At 50.2% G+C, this 18,221-nt stretch overlaps 2 protein-coding genes across 3 annotated transcripts; both read right to left on the bottom strand.

The window, feature by feature from the left end:
• Positions 1–389: 389 nt before the first annotated feature.
• On the bottom strand, positions 390–7,451 carry TMEM120A (transmembrane protein 120A). The gene is made up of 12 exons (XM_031591815.2): positions 7,244–7,451; positions 5,577–5,695; positions 5,074–5,190; positions 4,645–4,704; positions 3,863–3,958; positions 3,526–3,615; positions 3,047–3,112; positions 2,491–2,552; positions 2,155–2,247; positions 1,614–1,678; positions 1,108–1,176; positions 390–1,031 (listed from the first exon to the last, which is right to left on the bottom strand). Exons 1-12 carry the CDS (start codon positions 7,307–7,309, stop codon positions 918–920), a joined length of 1,017 nt encoding a protein of 338 aa, XP_031447675.1. The 5' UTR covers positions 7,310–7,451; the 3' UTR covers positions 390–917.
• Positions 7,452–7,638: 187 nt separating this feature from the next.
• Positions 7,639–18,177, bottom strand: STYXL1 (serine/threonine/tyrosine interacting like 1). Of its 2 annotated transcripts, XM_090122654.1 has the most exons (10): positions 17,964–18,177; positions 17,205–17,266; positions 16,622–16,748; positions 16,215–16,271; positions 15,316–15,461; positions 14,163–14,308; positions 13,362–13,456; positions 10,937–11,046; positions 8,625–8,798; positions 7,639–7,846 (listed from the first exon to the last, which is right to left on the bottom strand). In XM_090122654.1, exons 1-9 carry the CDS (start codon positions 18,064–18,066, stop codon positions 8,667–8,669), a joined length of 978 nt encoding a protein of 325 aa, XP_089978780.1. In that variant the 5' UTR covers positions 18,067–18,177; the 3' UTR covers positions 7,639–7,846; positions 8,625–8,666. The 2 variants fall into 2 exon arrangements, with proteins under 2 accessions (XP_089978780.1, XP_031447674.2); XM_031591814.2 differs by lacking the exon at positions 7,639–7,846 and having other exon boundaries at positions 7,856–8,798.
• Positions 18,178–18,221: the final 44 nt, after the last annotated feature.

Below are 18,221 nucleotides of genomic sequence, written 5' to 3'. Positions count from 1 at the left end.
GCTTGCCCTTCTGTCTTCCTCCTGGTCCACTGGAGGAAAGAGAGAGGTAGGAGAAGCAATAGCTGCTACCTCCAACCTTCCCCCCGCCAAGGAGATGGGGAGAGCACACAGGGGCTGCCAAGTGAGGTGACACAACACTGCTTGTTTCAGGAGTTCCCTGCAGTAGCAGAGGGCTTTAGGGACACTGCATTGGGCTGTGTGCTGCTGTTTGTTCTGCAGCATCAGCCAATAGCGTGGCTTTGCTCAGCCCTCCCATTACTGTGTTGCCCCAATCAACTGTGCTTCACCCCAGGCAGGTGCAGAGCAGCTGGAAACGACTTTCATCCCTCCCCCCTGCAATGACAGCCCCCTGCCAGACTGCCTGAGTACAGAACAATGCCTGTGCTCTGTTCCAGGACCCCAACGAACCAAGGAAGTACCTTCCCTTTATTATTTTTGCATATGCATCCTCCAGAGATGTAAGGCCAGGGAGCTGTGAAGCCTGGTTCTCAGGTTCGCAGTGTTCCCACTCCTCCTGTGCCCACAGCTCTGCCTGCTCAGCCCCTCTTCACATTGAAGGGTGAGGAGGAACTCAGAGTGCTCCATCCCAAAGAGCAGCACGTGTGCAGCCTTCAGCCTCCCTGCTGTAGGGGCTGCAAGGGCAGCATTCCTGTATGTGGCTTCAGGGCCCCAGGCCCCCTGTTCCACCCCGAGGCAGTGTTGCAGGGTGCTCCTGCTGCCTGCTGAGTGACACAGGCACAGATTCAGCACCACAGAGAACACATTCTCTATTCACATGCAAGCCCCCAGCTCTGTCCTGCATCCAGGCTTGCACAGAATGGGTGAGACACCAGAGTCTGGACGGCATCAAGGCAAGGAGATGGGAATGGGATGGAGCCAGGAGGGAGAAACAGTCCTGGCCCCTGTGCTGCTCCTCTTCAGTTCCGCTTTGTGTCTTTGCTCTGGTTCTGAAACTTCTGGTGCACAACACGAAGGGTGGTGAAGAAGTTCCCCAGGAAGAGGATGAAGAAGGGGAGGCCGCACATGAGAACCTGCGGGAGCCACGGAGCTGTGAGGCAGCAGGGATGGACACCCCTCCCCACACAGCCACCCATGAGCCACCCCTACCTGCCACTCCTTGCACTCTGGGTGCTGCAGCATCCGGAACAGGGTGACGGCGTTGTAGAGCTGCCAGAACTGCAGGAGAAAGGAGGCTTAGGGATTGTCAAAGGCTCACCCTTAGCTGATGCTCAGCTGGCTGCTCCCACGCATGAGGCCAGCCTGCCTCTGTGCAGCCATGAAACCCCACAGGGGCTTGGAGTGAGCATCAGCCTAAATGGTGGAATTGGACCTTCCATAGCAGCTAAGAGCTGAAGTTCAGAAGGGCTTGAGAAGGGTTGTCAGAGCCCCTCTGCTGTATTTACACAGCGCTCAAGCACTTGGCAGCACCACCAGCTCCACATCTCACAAACCAAGTCAGAGGTGTGTGCTCTGGGGGAAGAAGAGGAGGCTCAGCCTCTGGCACCTGTACCGTGTGCCTGCAGCAGCCCAGGCTGCAGGGCACAGTGAGGAATGGTGTAGCTCAGTCCCACCCCAGGCCTCCCACGTGTCCCCAGGAGGGTTGGTGCACTCACCTGTCCAAAGAAGAGGAAGGGAAGCAGGAAGGTGAGGCCTCTCCACATCCAGGACTGGAAGCCCTCTGCAAAGGATGAAGGTTTGCTGAGAATGTGCTCATGGGGGCCAGGACAGAGCTGAGCTCCAAAGGCCAGGGCAGGGAGGTTCAGTGGCCATCCCATGCCTGGCTGAGGCCCTGCAGGGCACTACAGGGCAGGGAGCGTGGGAGGACTGTGGCAGCTTTCCTATCCCTGGGGTCTACAGTGGGTATCCTTGGAGGAAGCTGCTCCCATAGGGCTGCCCTCAGCCAGAGCTGGGCTGCAGAGGCTGCGCTGGGGGGATACTGGCTATGTTTGTGTCATCTTTTCTGATGCCACCACTCATAAACCACAGTCAGACCAGTCTTGGAACAAAAATAACTACCACCATTGCTTCTAACAGGAACACAGCACCCGCTTAGCCTAGCACCAGCCTGGCCCTGGGAGGGGGGTTGCTGTCAGGAGCAGAGGTGACAGCATGTCCAGCTGGACCAGGACAACCTTAGGGAAGATCCTGGCTTACCCACAGTGAGGTCCATGTTGTGCCTCTCACCCAGTGCTCGGAGCCGGTACAAGCACCCGCTCTGGTAGTAGTATTGGAGGAACTGCACGAAGCCTGCAAAGAGAGTGGATGAGGGCAGGAGGCACCAGCCTGCGGGCTCAGCACCGGCTCAGCTTTGAGTTGCCTGTGCATAGAGCTTTTCCTGGCTCCCAGGAGGCAGAAGGCAGGAGAAGAGCTTAGAGAAAACCCCAGTGGGCTGTGAGTATCCACAGTCAGTTCTCCACTGCAGAGCTGGGCAGCACAGCACGCCTGGCCACAGCAGGCAGGTCCTGGCCCAGCAGGCATGGCAGCACTTACTTTGGTACATGGAGAAGGAGAGGAACTGGTTCCTGAACATCTGGTACATGAGCCCATCTGGCCTGCGGAGAGAGGACACTGATAGGGGTGTGTGGGAGTGAGGAGATGCTGCCAACCCTGCCTGCCCCACAGCTGAGGTCACAGCACTGCTGCCAGCTCCCAGCAGAACAGGGGGACCACAGCACAGACCCTCGGTGTCAGCGTCTCACAGAACACTATCTGCCCAGCTTGGGAAGGCAGGCAGTAGGAGGCTGGCAGGACAGGGGTCAGGAAAACACTGCACAGCTCTTGGACAAGAATTGCAACACACTGGGAACAGTGTTTCCCAACAGAGACCCGGGCTGTGCTGCCTGCCTCACTGAGGTGCTGGTGGCTGCTTTGGTTTGGGGTGCTTGGGCCTGCTGAGGAAGCATGGAGCTGAGCATTATACCATAATGCTCATGGGGAGGAATACAGCTGTGGGTTAGGGCACGGAGAGCAAAGGCCCCATCAGCCAGGCTGGCATGGCACAGGCAGGCCAGGTCCCTACATGCAGGAGCTGAGGATGCAGACTTACCAAGTCAGCATGACACCTGAGAGGAACGTGGAGATGTGGTGATGGAAAACCCACCAGCCCTTGATTCTGGAAGACAGACACAGGCAAGGGGTCATGAATTGGGATCCAAATGCACCGCAGGAAAGCAGAGCCAGCCACGTGCCAGCCACCTAGCAGCTCCCAGGGCAAGGCAAGGAGCAGAGGTGGTTACGAAAGGGACGTGCATGGAGCAGGACCCAGCGCCTCCAGCCCAGGTGGTACCCAGGGCACCGCACCTTCTGCACCACCTCCACACAGTGAGTTCATCCCGCCCTCCCTCCCCAGCAGCTGCTCAAAACCACAGCTAATTACTGTATGGGGGCTAATTATGAAAGTTTGTTACACACCCTGAGTAGGAGGTGTCAGCTGCATCCCTGGGAAGCACTGAGTTGTGTGATGGGTGCACAATCTCAGCCCACAGAGAAGAACTAACTGCCCACACCAAAACACAAGAGACTCACTTGGATCCGTTGTTGATCAGGATGCTCTCCCGGATGGTCAGCGTGCAGTAGTACCACACCAGGAGGAAGTTAAAGGCAGAATCTGTCACCCTGGCAAACAAAGCAGGGTGAAAAGACAGCAGGGAGACAACATCCCTGCAGGATGCTCATCCATGGGAGGCCACCGTGTCCCCAGGGCAGGGGCAGAGCTACAAGGTTGGGGCAGTCAGTCCATTTTTGGGACCTCCTGTTCAGCTCCATCTTTTGAGCTTTAGTGTTGCTTTGGGCTCTTCAGGACCAGAGATGAATACAGGGGCTCTGGGAGGACAACTCTTCCCAGCACCCCAAGCAGACTCACCTGGAGTTTAGAAGGAACCGACAGGAAAAGGACACAATGAGCAGGATGATGGTGAGGTAGAGCTTGAACTTCTCATACTCATCTTTATAAGCAAACCTGCAGGGGTGTACAAGGACAGACTTGGAGCAAGGTGGCTCTGGCAGGCTGCATCCTCCCCTCTTACTTGGTTGGACAAAAGGGATGCCCTTTTGGGAACCTCTTGCAAGAGCTAAGGAAATCCTTGTCCCCCAAACACTTCTGAGAGGAGAGTAAACCACAGGGCAGCATTGCATCATTCCACAGCCATGCCAGCTGGGGAGGTGGCCCAAGGGACTCCAGGAAGCTGAGCAGAAATTGGTGCATTTCATGGAGAGCCCATGGAACAAGACAGCAGGGCCTGGGGCTCACTGCTCAGCACTTCTTGCTTTGAGTGTCCCACCATGGGGGCTGTCAGCACTGGCTGCCATAGCCAGCGCTTCCCCACAGCTGGGTCTCTCCTGAAGTCTCAAACACATGGGAAACTCAGGCACAGCTTTGGTGGTGGATCCCATTTAACTCATTACAGCCAGTGGTTCGTCCCAGCCTGGTCACAGGAGCTAAGCAGGGACTGAGGACTGCTTCCAGGAAAGGGAGAAATGGACAGACCTGGCAAGGAATCTGCGCCAAGTGGGTAAAGCCAGCCACATGCCTGCATGTACTGCACTCACAGGCTGCAGCTCAGCCTGGGCAGATCTATAACTCCTTGGTGACAAGAGAACCCCAAGCCTCCCCACGCACACGACGGCGGTGCTGCAGGGCCGTACTTAGCCTGCTTGCTGAGCAGTGTGACGTTCACATTCCCAAGCACCAGACTCAGGTACAACCTGGGGAGAGAGCAGAGGTGTTCAGGTGGGAGACTGCACAAAGCTGCCTGTGTACCGGGCCAGGCACAGCTATCACCTTTCCTAACACATCCCGTGCTGCTGACAGGCACCACATCCCCTGCCCAGATATTTTCCACCAGGAGCTGCTCAAGGGCAGCAGGAGGACGCCATGCAGAGAGTTGGGCTGGCTGCTGCCCAGGCACCTGCAGGTGACCATGGGGCTGTGCCTCGTGGCATTGCAGCTGCTGGGACCCGGTGCTGCATGTCATAGGGTTTCACCCAAGGGGACCCTGGCACCTACAAACCCCAGCTGTGCTGCCTGCTCCTGGCAAAGAGGCCGTCCTCATGCAAACACGGGGCACCTCTCACCCGTTCTTCTTTGGCAGGTAGGCCTCCATCTCGAAGAAAACATTCTGTCTCTCTTTGATCAGGCTCTGGATCTCCTGGATGGACTCTCGCTGTTCGGGACTCACGTGGGTCTTGCATCTGGGGAGGAAGCACAGGCACTGGCATCAGGATCGGCTCTGTCACAGCACGAGCACGTGCTGGCACTTGATACAGTGCCGTGCCTGGGACAAGGGCACCCCAAGGACAGCAACGGCAAACTGGAGGAGAGTTCCATCTGCGGGGCAGGCTGAGGAGATGCCGGAGAGAAGAGAGTGGGAGGGAAAGCACAGGGAGGACGGTAAGCTCATCCCATCACCAGAAAACACAGGCAAGACTTCAAAAGCACAATTTGGGAAAGCAAAGCTGAGGAAGATGTGCCAGGGTACACCCGGATCTCAGCAGCCTTTTGCTAACATCTGTGCTGCCCTGAGTTGTGTCCAACAACCCTGCCCTCACAGCTCTTCCCTCCCTGCACCCCAACTTACTTCTTAAGGGACAGAGACAGCTCCTTCAGCCGCTTCTTCTGCCGTGTGATGCAGCTGGAGATCCCATCCTGCAGCTTGGTCAGCTCCTCTAGCTTCTGCTTGTACAACCTGTGGTTATCCTGCAAATGAGAGCAGTGTGTGCTGCAGGTACACACTCCAGCAGTGCACAGAGCACTCAGTGCATGCCTGTCCCACAAGAACAGCCCGAGAACCATGGTGCTCTGAGCCCAGCGAGGAACTGCAGCAAAACAGAACAGCAACAGCCTCTGTGCTGCTGCATGGAAATATCTTTAAGTAGAAAACCAGGAGTGCGATGTATGGAAACGATGCAGCTGCATCTGTAACTTCAATGCACATCAGGGTGGGGAATGCAGCAGCGGTCAGACAATGCAGTGGGCAGCCAGGTGTTTTTGGGGAGCCCATTCCCAGCTCTGAGTGCATTACCCACTGTAAAGATGCATTCTGCATGGCACGGCCAGCAGCAGGCTGGGTGCTCAGCTGCCTCGTGCTCAGGGCTGTGGCACCCACAGCTTTGCTCTCCAGTTGTGACACCATGAAAGACCCACACAGTGCTGGACTGGGGTACAGCTGGGGGCTGAACCCAGAGGTGGTTTTGCTGCTGGCCCCACATGGGCCGGAGAGCAGAGCTCTGTGCCTGCTGCCCACTGCTCACCCCAGGGGATGCCGGTGGCCCCGTGTGCCGCCGTAACCCAACCGCACCTGGGTGACACTAGATGCCATTCTTCTGCTATATTTAGAAGGGAAAGGAGAGACCGTGCTATGTCAATGCTCCTTCTCGTCCTACAGCTGAAAAACAACCTCACCTCGACCACAGGCAGCTCCAGAGCCACCAAGGAACGAAGCGCTGTTTGCAACAACCCTTGGACTAGACCTTGCTGTGCGCTCCTTTCAGCCTCTGCAGTTCTTATCGGGGACTTTATCAGCAGATGTCAAAGCCTTTCCCAAAGGAGAAAGGTGAAAACCAAGACACAGAGGAGGAAAAAAACACGTTCTCTCTCATGTGTCCAGCAGTGAGGTGGGGACGGACCCAGATCACCCCACGGTGACTAACACCCCGACCTCGGGCGGGATGTCTGCACTCAGAAAACCCTTCCCTGCTCCCAGAGGAGCTCCTGGCACGCCGGGGTCGGCCACGAGCAAGCCGGGTTTGGGCCAAGCGCTCCGTGGGAGCTCCTTGTGTCCCAGCCCGGGGATTTCGGGATGCACAGGCCGGCCCCTATGGAGCAAGAGCGCGTTTCTCAGAGCCGCCCTTGCCCCAGATCTGGGCACAGCTGTGCTGAGTCCGCAACAGCATCCGCTTCGCCCCATCCCGCGGGGGTGGAGGGGCAGAGGGAAGAGCTGTGAGCGAAGCCGGTCAGCCGAGCTTTCCCTCGGGTGACCCTGGCCGCGCTGATGCCTGCCCACTCACTCGCGGGGATTACACGGCGCACCCCGGCCCGTTCCTGCGGGGACGGACGGACGGAGGGCGGCCGGCTGGTTCAGCTCAGCGTCCCCCCCCCGCGACCAGCAGCATCCTCCCGCCCCGCTCGGGCGGCTCTCCGTGCCAACAGACCCGCAGCTTCCCCACGCCACGCCCGCCCAACAGCCCCGCAGCCCCGCGCTCCACGGCCGGGCACCGAGCCCTGAGCAGCCCCCGGCCCCGGTACCTGGATGCGCTGGAAGCCGTCCTGCAGCTCCTCCCACTCCCGCAGGCATTCGGCGACCGAAGCCATGGCGGTGGCAGCGGGAGGGAAGGAAGGAGGGACGGACAGACGGAGGAGGCGGCGAACGGCCCGGGCACTGCGCTGCTGCTTCCGGGCACGCCCCCGCGAGGCGGACCGGGGGGCGGCTCCGTGCCGTGCCGTGCTATGCTATGCCATGCCATGCCATGTCATCCCATGCCATCCCATGCCATGCTATGATATGCCATGCTATGCCATGCCATGCCATGCCATGCCATGCCATGCCATGCCATGCCATGCCATGCCATGCCATGCCATGCCATGCCATTCTATGCTATGCCATACCAGCCATGCCACACCACACCATGCCACGCCATGCCATGCTATGCCATGCTATGCTGTGCCATGCCATCCCATGCCATGTTATGCTATGCCATGCCATGCTATGCCATGCCAGCCATGCCATGCCACGCTACGCCATGCCATGCTATGCCATGCTATGCCATGCCATGCCAGCCCTGCGCTGCTCAAGGACAGGATGGAGGGGCAGTAGACAGCCTGGCCTTGTGGGGTTTCTGTGCTGCCAACCTAAACATGCAGTGATAGATTTTGTTCAAGGAGAGGCCAAGGGTGTTTTGTTTTGTTTTGTTTTGTGCTATCAGTGCAAGGAATTTGTAGTGCTGCAGGGCTGAGGGTGATACGGACTTGAGTTTGGGGCTTCAAATTCATCTGCTGGGCAAAGTCAGGTTATTGGGTGAGCAAAAGCACACCTGAAAATGGGGAAATGCTGTGTGCCTCTGGGCTGCAAGCCCACACTCTACATCTGCCATCCAAGGCCATGGGTCAGTGAACTTTTTCAGTAGGACAAGAGGGAATGGCCTCAGGTTGCACCAGGGGACACTCAGGTTGGATATGAGGAACACTTTATTCTTCAAAGAGCAGTGCCGCAGCGGCACAGCTGTACATGGAGGGGGTTCACCATCCCTGGAGATGTTCCAGAACCATGGGGATGTGGCACTGAGGGATGTGGGCAATACTGGTGGTAGGTGGACAGTTGGACTGATATCTTAGAGGTCTTTTCCAATCTTAGTGATTCTACAAATCTTTTCAGAGAGAACCCCAACGACCTCCCTAGTTGGGGGCAGAGAGAATGCCCAGTAATGTGGTCACAAGCCCCCTAACTTACAGGAGAAGCAAACTGTGCTCAGTGGGCCATACCCTGCAGGCCTTGCTCTCCCCAAGCCCACACCCTCACCAGCATCCCTAACAGCTCCAAATATGGACTCCATTTATTAAAGCTAAAGATAAAAACAGTTCAGCTATGTTAACAGCTTTGTCAACAGAGTTGAGTTCACTTTCTACCTACAGATGAGGCAAGGGGCAGACAAAGAAACATCCTTTCCTGCGCTCAGTAATTGGGTTCAGAGACATCAGTGATGGTGGTCCCATAGATTTGAGCCTCCCAGTCTGAAAGCTGTTTCACAAAGCCCCGGTGTGGTCTCACATTCGTTTTGCATTTCAGAACGTAGTCCCAAGCTTTCTGAAAAGAGAAAGCAAAGAAGTGTTAGAAATAAGAGCTGAAAATGAATTTCTTGTATTTGCACCAAGCAGCTCTGCTTGGGACCAAAACAGCTTTGTGTTTGCTCCCTGGGATGGACTTTGGCAGACAAGTCTCTGGCTGCCAAACTATGGACAGATGGAATCCAGATGTGAACATGCAAGAAGCCTTTCATCTTTTCATCTTGCTTTCCTGAGCATGAGGACAGCTCAGCCTTCTCTCGTTAGCTGGCATGTATCTTGCATTGTTTTACACCAATGGAGAAATGCAGTCCTGGATTTTCTCCTCCAAAGAGCTAATTCTTTCATGGATGATAAGTAGAACAGCAGTGTATCAGCTATTTACACGAGGGACAAAGGTTATCATGTTTCTGAACTACTGCACCTTGATGTGGCAAAGCAGCTATTAAACTCCAGTTATCCCACCATGTTAATTACAGCCACCTTAATGATCTGCTAGTTCCATGGAATCAGCTAGGGGTTGTGCTACATGCAGGGCAACTCCACCAGTGTTACACTGCTTTACTCTTGCTACACCCCTGGATTTCCCCAGTAGTGCTCATCTTCCTGCTTCTGAAAGTCCCCCCAGCAATCAGAGAATTGCTTAAGCATAATGAGACCAAAGGTTACAAGATAGCATTCCATGAATTTGTTTTTCTAATCTCAGCAATTCTGCAGGCTCTGATCTTCCAGTATTTACTCCTCTGTGCCTGTGTTCTGCATGTCTGTGCTTCCCCTGAACTCCACAGATGTATCAATCACTAACAGAATAAGGGGGCACACACCCCAAATCTGTGTTTCTCATGAGATATCTCTGCCTTGGGACATTTTTGGACATGTTAGCCTAGCTTGGGTGAAGGATCACACAGGTGTCTGTTGTACTGCTTTTGCCTGTAAGAAACAAACCAGTCTGACAGGGCAATCCTGCAGGAAAGCTTGGCCCAGGCCAGCTCCAGGACACCACTGCACTTGGCAAAGCGTTGGGACCAACCTGCTAGTACTGAGAGAAACTGCAAGGACCAGCCTTTGACTTTCACACTGCTGTTGCAAATGCCTCTGGTAACTCAGCATGCAGGAGAAAACAGAAAGGGAACAGTTATCAATGAACTGGAGCACTCACACCCAGCATTACTGGCAAAGACCAACCAGTGTCTGCTGCCTGGCTGGCACATTCAGCCTGAAATTACACTTTGGCACACACTGATGGTAAGAGATTTCCTCTTATGTTGCAAATGTTTGCACAAAATCAATTAAATGATTAGATACAGGCCCAGCTTCAGTGAGGTGTGAGTCAGTCCTTTCCAGCTTCCAAAGGAGGTCATACAAAAGAGGACAAGATTTTTAAGGAGAAACCTTTTGGTTTTCATAGGAAAGAAGTCTGGTCTGTGCTAAGCAGGCACCACAAGCCATTGCCTACAGCTGCACTGTGTCCATGTGTTGTATGCAAAGGGAAAAATGGCCTTGCTTTTGGGGAGAGGCCACTAGTCTTTCCACACCTCAGGGTCATTTTCAACCTTCCTTTGTTATTTTTCTTATGTTATTCAGAGCTCTGGAACAAGATGTACTGTTCTTTTAACCTGTACATCCCTTGTGGGCTAGTATTATCCTGTTCCAGATTTCTTTATGGTAATGTCTGTGGGAAGGGATTGCTTCTGGGGAAATAAAATGGTTTCAGACAGAGTTGGTGCTGATGAGCACAGTAGTAAATCAGAGCTCTGCAAACACTGGGGTATGAATTGCCCTGTAACCTTATGGTATTAGGAGATGGGACTAACTTAATAGCTTCCAGATACTCTTTTTCTCCGACTAGGAGAGCTAAGATCTGTAACCACTGCCTTATTTTCATACCCTGTGGGTCTGGATTTCCCTATTAAGCAGGGAAATACAAGAACATCACAGGTGCCAGGCAAGGACTCACAAATCCAAAATCACACCTATGCCACCTCCTTAATGACACCAGGAAGATCCAACAGATGTAATAGAATCTCTTACATTATCAGGTGGGTATTCTGCATGAATACACGGATAAATTCTTTCTCATTACTACAGTAATGAGGCTTCAGGAGCAGAAATAAACTGCAGATTCAGCCAGTATCTGTGGGAAGGATGACAGTGATGTACCTTCAGGGAAAACTGGAAGGAATGCATAAGATAGGCCATGGTTACTGTGCTGCTCCGGCTTATCCCCAGGCTAGAGAACACCAGCACTGCTCCGAGATCCAGCTGGGTGTCTGCATAAAGAAACACCAATCACAAATTGGTGATCTGGGAAATCAAATTTCAAAATGTACTGTCAAGTTCTAATTCAGTGAAAACTGGCAGGCTGGTAGCCTGAGAGACAGGAACTGTCATTAACCCTGATAGGAACAGATGTGCACTGCCAGCTCTTGTTTCTTTAAGCATCTGCCTTTCTTAAAACCCCACTGAGTTAAAAAGGAGCTTTGAGGACCAGAACCAAATGACAATGACCAGTCAGTGCTTCATGACAGATCAGTGTCAATTTCATGTCAGATAACTGCAGCGAAAAATGGCCTGCCATCACCAATCAGCTGTCATCAGCATCACATCAGCAACTCAAACTCTTTCAGATAGGTTTAAAGATGACAAAATTTCTGTTGAATGCAAACCTAACTGTTCTGCACTCAGACTGGAGGAATCAGCTCTCCAACTGACAGGGACTCAGACTGCAAATCCCTTATCCCTTGCTCTCTACACCTGCCTGAAAGGAGGTTGTGGTGAGGTGGGGGTCAGCCTCTTCTTCCACGTAACAGCAATAGGACAAGAGGGAATGGCCTCAAGTTGCAGCAGGAGAAGTTTAGGTTGGATATTAGGAAGAATTTCCTCTCAAAAGAGTGGGCAGGCATTGAAATGGGCTGCCCAGGGATGGGGGGGGAGTCACTGCCCTGGAGGTGTTTAAGGGTAGATGTAGTGTTTAGGGATGTGGTCAGTGGGCTGTAGTGGTGGTAGGTGGATGGTTGGACTGGATGATCTTAGAGGTCTTCTCCAACCTCAGCAATTCTATGGTTCTGTGGGGATTAGCAGTGCACACCAGACAGGGCACAGTTTTTATGATGATGTGGATGATTTGCAGTGAAAATTATGAAGATCAGCAAACTCTTTTTCTACAAAAGCAAAGCCCACTTGGCTGAGGATGCTGTCACTCACTGCTCACCACATCAACTCCACCACCTATGCATAAACAGCTCTATAATTTATTAATATCTCTTTTAATGCTTTCCTTCCCTCTCCAGAATAGATAGCATGATGCGTTTTTGGAATATCAGCAAGTGCACTGTAGAATTTGTAGGGCAAAGCTGCTTCTACTGTTGTCAAGAAGCTGTTGGTTTTTTTTTTCAAGCACTAAAACAGAGTTTTCTATCATAAGGTAAGGCCCATGAGCAGAAATGGCCTCACTCTAACAGACTCCAAGCATGACAATACCCACACCCCTCTCTTAGGGTTTGTGGAGAGCTTTAGTGTTCACCCATAACCGTTCCAGTTAAAGCAATCTACTAAAAACTAATCAAATAAACAGTATGCTCTTTCACAATATGCACAGCTAACAAACTTTAAGAGTTTTGGAAGCTTCCACATACTGATGTAAGAAAGAGACTTCTGAAATACTGCTGCAAAAAGAAAACTTGAGGCATGATGACGGATATGTAAGTGGAGATCAACATTTAGGTTTCAATGTCATGCAAGTCATGAAATTCAGTGTAGGACTACAGAATTATATCCACTGCAGATATAATTTCCTTGTCTCTTTTTGTTCAGTTGTTACTTCTTATTTTGTATTTGAATTATACTGTCTGTAGGAACAGTCTGATCTGCTTCTGGGTCTGCACGACCTAGTAGAGCAGGGCTTTAGTCTGTGGCAGATGCTATTTTATAAGCGTGATAGAAGATGAAGGTGCTGTTGAACACCATCATAGGATAAGGCTGCAGGAACTGTGTCTGCTGTGCTGTTGCAGGTGCCGAGCTGGTACATTTTTTCTTGCCCTCTCTGATACAATAACCTGAAGGCAGGTTTATGCTGTCCAAACTTAAAATTGCCCTAGGCTTTATGGTGAGTCTGCACTGTCAATCCCACCAGTCCCAAGGATTCAGAACATTTTGCAGTAAGTTCTCCCATGTGTGTCACACTCCTGTTCAGCTAAAACTTCGGTGGTTGAAGATTTGGGCTGGTGAGAATCAGAGGGTTGTATTTAAAAACAGAGGAACAGGGGGACTCCTATGCAGCTCTGGTAGACATCCTACAGCAAAGCCCTCTCACACCTACTGCAAAGCTCTCTACTATTGCTGAGTTACTATTCTTTAAAATAAGTAGGAACATCAGTATCAGATACCATCTAAAATCTTGTCTCTGTCCATCACTCTGGTTACTGAGGCAGCTCTGGTACCCATTAGGGTGTGGACTAGTTTGGGAGTACACTGATCTTCAAAGATTATGACCTGCATGTCTGAGCTTCCTACTGGAGTGAATTGCAGTCACTCCATTTCCTAGAGTGACTGAGAGCTCAGGAATTCCAAATCAGAAACAACTCACCAATGAAATGACAAATTGTAGAAAAGGAAGAAAAAAGATCTGCTTCAGGTGAATCTGGAACAGATATATGGAGGTATTTGCCTTCTTCTGCCAACCTGTAAAAAGAGTACAAAAAAGAGTAGCATTACATGGACCAGCAAAGCAACTATGGGAAAAAGATTGTGTGTTGGAGGCAAGCTGATAATTTTGTTTGCTGTTACATGTGTGAGTTTTTCATCATTCTCATTACTAACATTATGATAGGGAATCGTTATGGTAAAACAATAAGGCACTTGTAATGCAAAACCAGTTTAATTACTGATTTTCCATTCTACATGGTACTAGTACTGATGCCTTAAATTTATGCTACAGCTTCCTTTATCTGATAGCTATATGGAAACAGATAAACCGAAAGCAAGCATGCCTTTGCAGCATGCGTGTTGGCAGTTATGTCAGCAAAGATCCCACTTCACTTCAGCTGTTTAATTCCACAGCATTCTCCTCCTTCCAGAAGCTCAGAGAACTCAACATAGAGAACTAATGGGACAAACATGAAAACTGAAATGTGAAAGCATGACAGACTGGAAATGGCAAGGGCTCCCAGTCCTTCTCTCACCCAGTCCATCCATGTCATGGCAGATGGCTGAAGGAAAGCATTGGTGCTATGCAGGTAGAGATCACAGAACTAAGTGTGAAATAGCACTTGAATATGCTGTGAAAAAAAAAAAGTTTTCCTTCAAAGTTTACAGGCACTCACTCCTGTGCTACCTCACTTTTTTCACAGGCACAGATATTGGGAAGAATATACCCTGAACAACTTACAGTGTTGCAGGCTGTTCAGAAATGTTGACTTGTGCTTTGATCTTCAAATCTTTCTGAATTTGTTGGTTGCAGGCCTGCTTGAAATTGCCCATATATAACTTTCCAGACAGTATTTCTACAGGGTATGGCTGGAAGTTGTCGAGTTCCTGCAAAGAGAAACTGTGGGTTCAGTTTAGAATATATTTCCTCCTTTCAACTTGGTGAGTTCTTAAACAGAAGTCATGCAAAAATGATCACATATTTAGTCATCAGCCCGTGACACATTCAAGTGTAATGATTCGTTCAATCACCTGGATTTTCTAAAGTGTTGAAGTATTTGCTAGATTTACTAAGAATAATTAACAAAAATGTTTTCATTGGGGCATTACTTGAAACAAATCCTAACTAAACAAGTGGAAGAATACATTCTTTGCAAATGTCTCAAGCAGCGTAACAGACTCATTTGAAGTTTTCCCTGGTTGTTGTTCACAAAGCTAAATGAAGTCATCCGCCACCTGCAGAGCTGCAGGTGCAATGTAGTGGCACAGCACAAGTCTGCAGCTATTTCTGCTTTGTGCAGCATAAGGGCTGGAAATAAAAATACACAAGTAGCTGACGGTGCTTCTACATCCATAATTAATACTCAGTAATACTACACCAGAACCAAACAGCTCAATAATTTGAAGCAATGCAGAACAACAGCTTAAACAGAGTGCTTGCTTTGTGAACCTTCCAGACAAAAGGGTTTATAGACATGAAACACAGTGTTTGATAGATGTCATACCTCTGTCTGAAAACACTGACTAGATAACAGCTCAGATAACCACATATAAAAGAGAGTAAACTGGAACCTGCCTTCTTTGTCATAGTTTGCTACTGTTTGTTTAGTTATATGGACTCTCCAGTAGGCCAGCTTCGGGGTTATCAGAGAAAGCTTCCCTGGTAGTTTCATGAGCTGTATTTTCATGCAATAGAAGAAGAAAAAAAAGGCAAAGTGTGGCTGCAGAAGAACTTGTGGCGACACCTGGGGCAAGCCCAGTAACTCAAATTATATTTAATTCCTTTGTTTGAAATTACTCTGGTATCAGGTTTACAGCACCATCCAGCTTGAATTCATTAATCATCATCAGCTGAATATGAAGACTCATGTCTTCTACTTGCAAGTTAGTCTCACCTGAGGCATCCACAATATCTTCTGAGTCCTCAGGAAGTGATAGCAAGCTGAGAAACGTTTGTATCCTCCCCTCAGGACAAGCACCGGATGGCGGGTGAACTGCTGCAAGCTTCTGGCATGTTGGGCAGCAGTTCCTTCCTCAGCATCTAGTGAGAGCAAAAAGCAATTTGCTGGGGCAGGTTTGGTGTGCCTCCAATGGCACTGCAGGCTAAACCTGGTCCAGTGACACTCACAGTAAGCTCCTTTTCATTTCAACTTATGGGCTGTAAAAAGCCTTGTTAAAAGCTGGGCTTATTTAACTGTTGCTTGAGGACAGTAACAAGGAATGCTGCTGTTCACCTCTACTGCTGATTTTTTATTTCTCTCCTGGTTTCTTTTGTAGGACCAGATAATGCTTTTGTTTTCTCCCTGCTATTCTTTGGGAAATGCTTGCAATAACTTCCCATATTAGGGAAATATTTAAGTATAAATCTAATTTTAGTTGTATGGATTCCCTTTTCCTTAGTCTGCTTTAGCCAGGGTGAACAAAGGAGGAATCTTGAACAATTTCTGAAGAAGTGTTTCAAACACTCCCCTCAGTAATTACACAAGATGGTTCTTCCCCCTTCTTCTACATGAGATCCAAGTTGCCTGTAACTATGCCCACTTCAGAAACAGATCAGCAAAACAGAAGCTTGCTTTTGTTTCTTCACACCTTCCCTTGTGGAACATCTTACTACAGGATGTGTTACAATTAAACATTTCCACATGGGTCAAGGAAGGCTGAACAACTACATGAAAAAGTTTCCAGCTCTTTGCATTTCGCAGTGAACTTCAATCACATCAGCACCCCTGCTAAAGCTAGGTCCTCTTAAATAGGATAGAGATGCTTTGTAATCCTCAAAGAAGGAAGTACTCACTCTGTGAACATGAGGAACTTGACTCAGAGTGTTCAGTCTCTGAAGAACCATTGCTTCCTGAAAGGCAATTGTTGGACAAGCCCAATTTCAGTAGATGTAGAAGAAAAAAAATAAAAATGTATTCCTTACATGCAACAAAGAACTTCAAAGGGATCACACATAGGAAACCAGGCCTGCCAGAAATCTTTGAAATAAAATCATGCTTTACATTTAAGAACATGTGCAACACAGTTAAATAACAAAGGCGTAGCACAAATGTTCATTTTTTTCCAAATAAAACTGGATAAATTTGCACTTTGTCCAGTAAGCTCTAAGAAGTAAATGAGGAGGGGGAAAAACACCCATCTTGCTGTGAGGTTTTGACTGACATGAGCCAGTGTACCTGGCTAGTGTACAAGGCAGTGTACCTTTCTCTTTTTCCTCTTCCTCAAAGTCATAGAAGTCCAAAGAGCTGGTCATAGAGTCATACACCACGCAGTATCTGACACATGCCAGTTCCTCAGAATCTGGCACCAGATACTCCCCTGTAGGGCTCTGAAAAAAAAAAAAAATCACAGAAGAATTCCATCAGGAGTACAACATCACATTTTTCTTATGGCACAATCGACACAATGAACGGATTTGGGGCTGCAACTGCACTTTATTCTGAAAGACCCGGGTAGAATTCAGAAATCACACAAACCACTTCAGATTGCTTCATCAGCTGCAGCAGTAGAGATGCCTACGCTGCCCTTTATGAAACAAGCCAACACTACGTCAGTTCTTGTGCAATATTTTTCCTGCTATACAACTTCAGCATGCCAATTCTTTGGGCTACTGAGGCCAGTTTTTCCGTCTTTGTGACAGAACACATCCCCCCAGTGGCAGGAACACAGCTGGAACAGGCTGGCGAGAGGTGAGGACAACTCCCTTGGTTTCTAAACCAGTTCTGTGTTACTGCTTAATTGCTAAATCCAGAGATGGTTTACACAAAGTGTAGTCCCACCTCACCTGTTCAATCCTGCGTGCTGTAATGATGTGGCTTTCATTGTACTCACGAAGAGTGCGGGCATCTGAAAAAAAACACCACCATCACCACTCAACCAAAACAAAGCAATTGGCTTATCTGACATTTATATGGTAGAATCCTGCTCTTAATTTGTTTGGTGGGAATTCAAGCACCAGCATAACAAGAGAAAGAGATTCTGTTTCTTTGCAAGCGAGACTTTCCAAATGGATAAAACAAACCCCAACACTGACGTGAGTCTGAACATGTATAGCACCAGGGGATGTCCACAGCCACAGTGCTGCCACGCTCACAGATCTGGGAAAGCTGTAAGGGGAACTGTGAGGACCTCCACCCTGCTCCCACACTGATTGCCAACCTAAACACACTGCAACACATGGCTCCACCTGGAGGTGCTGGCACTGTGAAGGATACAAATGCTTAGTGATGGCCAAGGGCTGCCTGTCAGCACTGCCACCCCTGGGAAGGTGGAGGCGAAGATGCAATTTAAGCCAGAATTTCATAGGCAGAAAGCTCACTGCTTCTCACTGTGGCAATAAGTGCCACACACTGCTGCTTTCTGCTCTGTGTGAAGGACAAAGGAACAGCAGCAGTGCTTCTCCATGGAAAAAGGGCAGCAGAAATGCCCCAACAGCAAGGCCTCATGGCTGGTGAGAAATCCCTCCACCAACACTCACAGGCCCCATTCCTGAGGAAAGCAGCCCCGCTCCTGCCAGCCACCCCGCTGTGCTCCACGGGCTCACCCAGCAGGATGAGGTAGTTGGGCTCGGACAGCCTGGGGAAGCGACGGTGCTGGTTGAGGATGTTGTAGAGCTCGGTGGGTTCGCAGAGCATCACCCCCGCCATGCCTCGCAGCAGGCCCGGACCGCTTCGCCCTTGTTGCTATGGCAACGCAAACCCGGCCCGCGCAAACCTCCTCGTTGCTATAGAGCGACACCGCTCTGCAAATCTCGCGAGACTTCCTCGGTAGCACAGTGGGGAGTGGGGGGGAGGGGAAGGAA

This window comes from Phasianus colchicus, chromosome 21 (assembly GCF_987193195.1).
Source record: "Phasianus colchicus chromosome 21, bPhaCol1.hap1.1, whole genome shotgun sequence".
Classification (NCBI taxonomy): Eukaryota; Metazoa; Chordata; class Aves; order Galliformes; family Phasianidae; genus Phasianus; species Phasianus colchicus.
The sequence above is the reverse complement of the archived record's forward strand: the minus strand, read 5'-3'. Positions and strand labels throughout refer to the sequence as shown.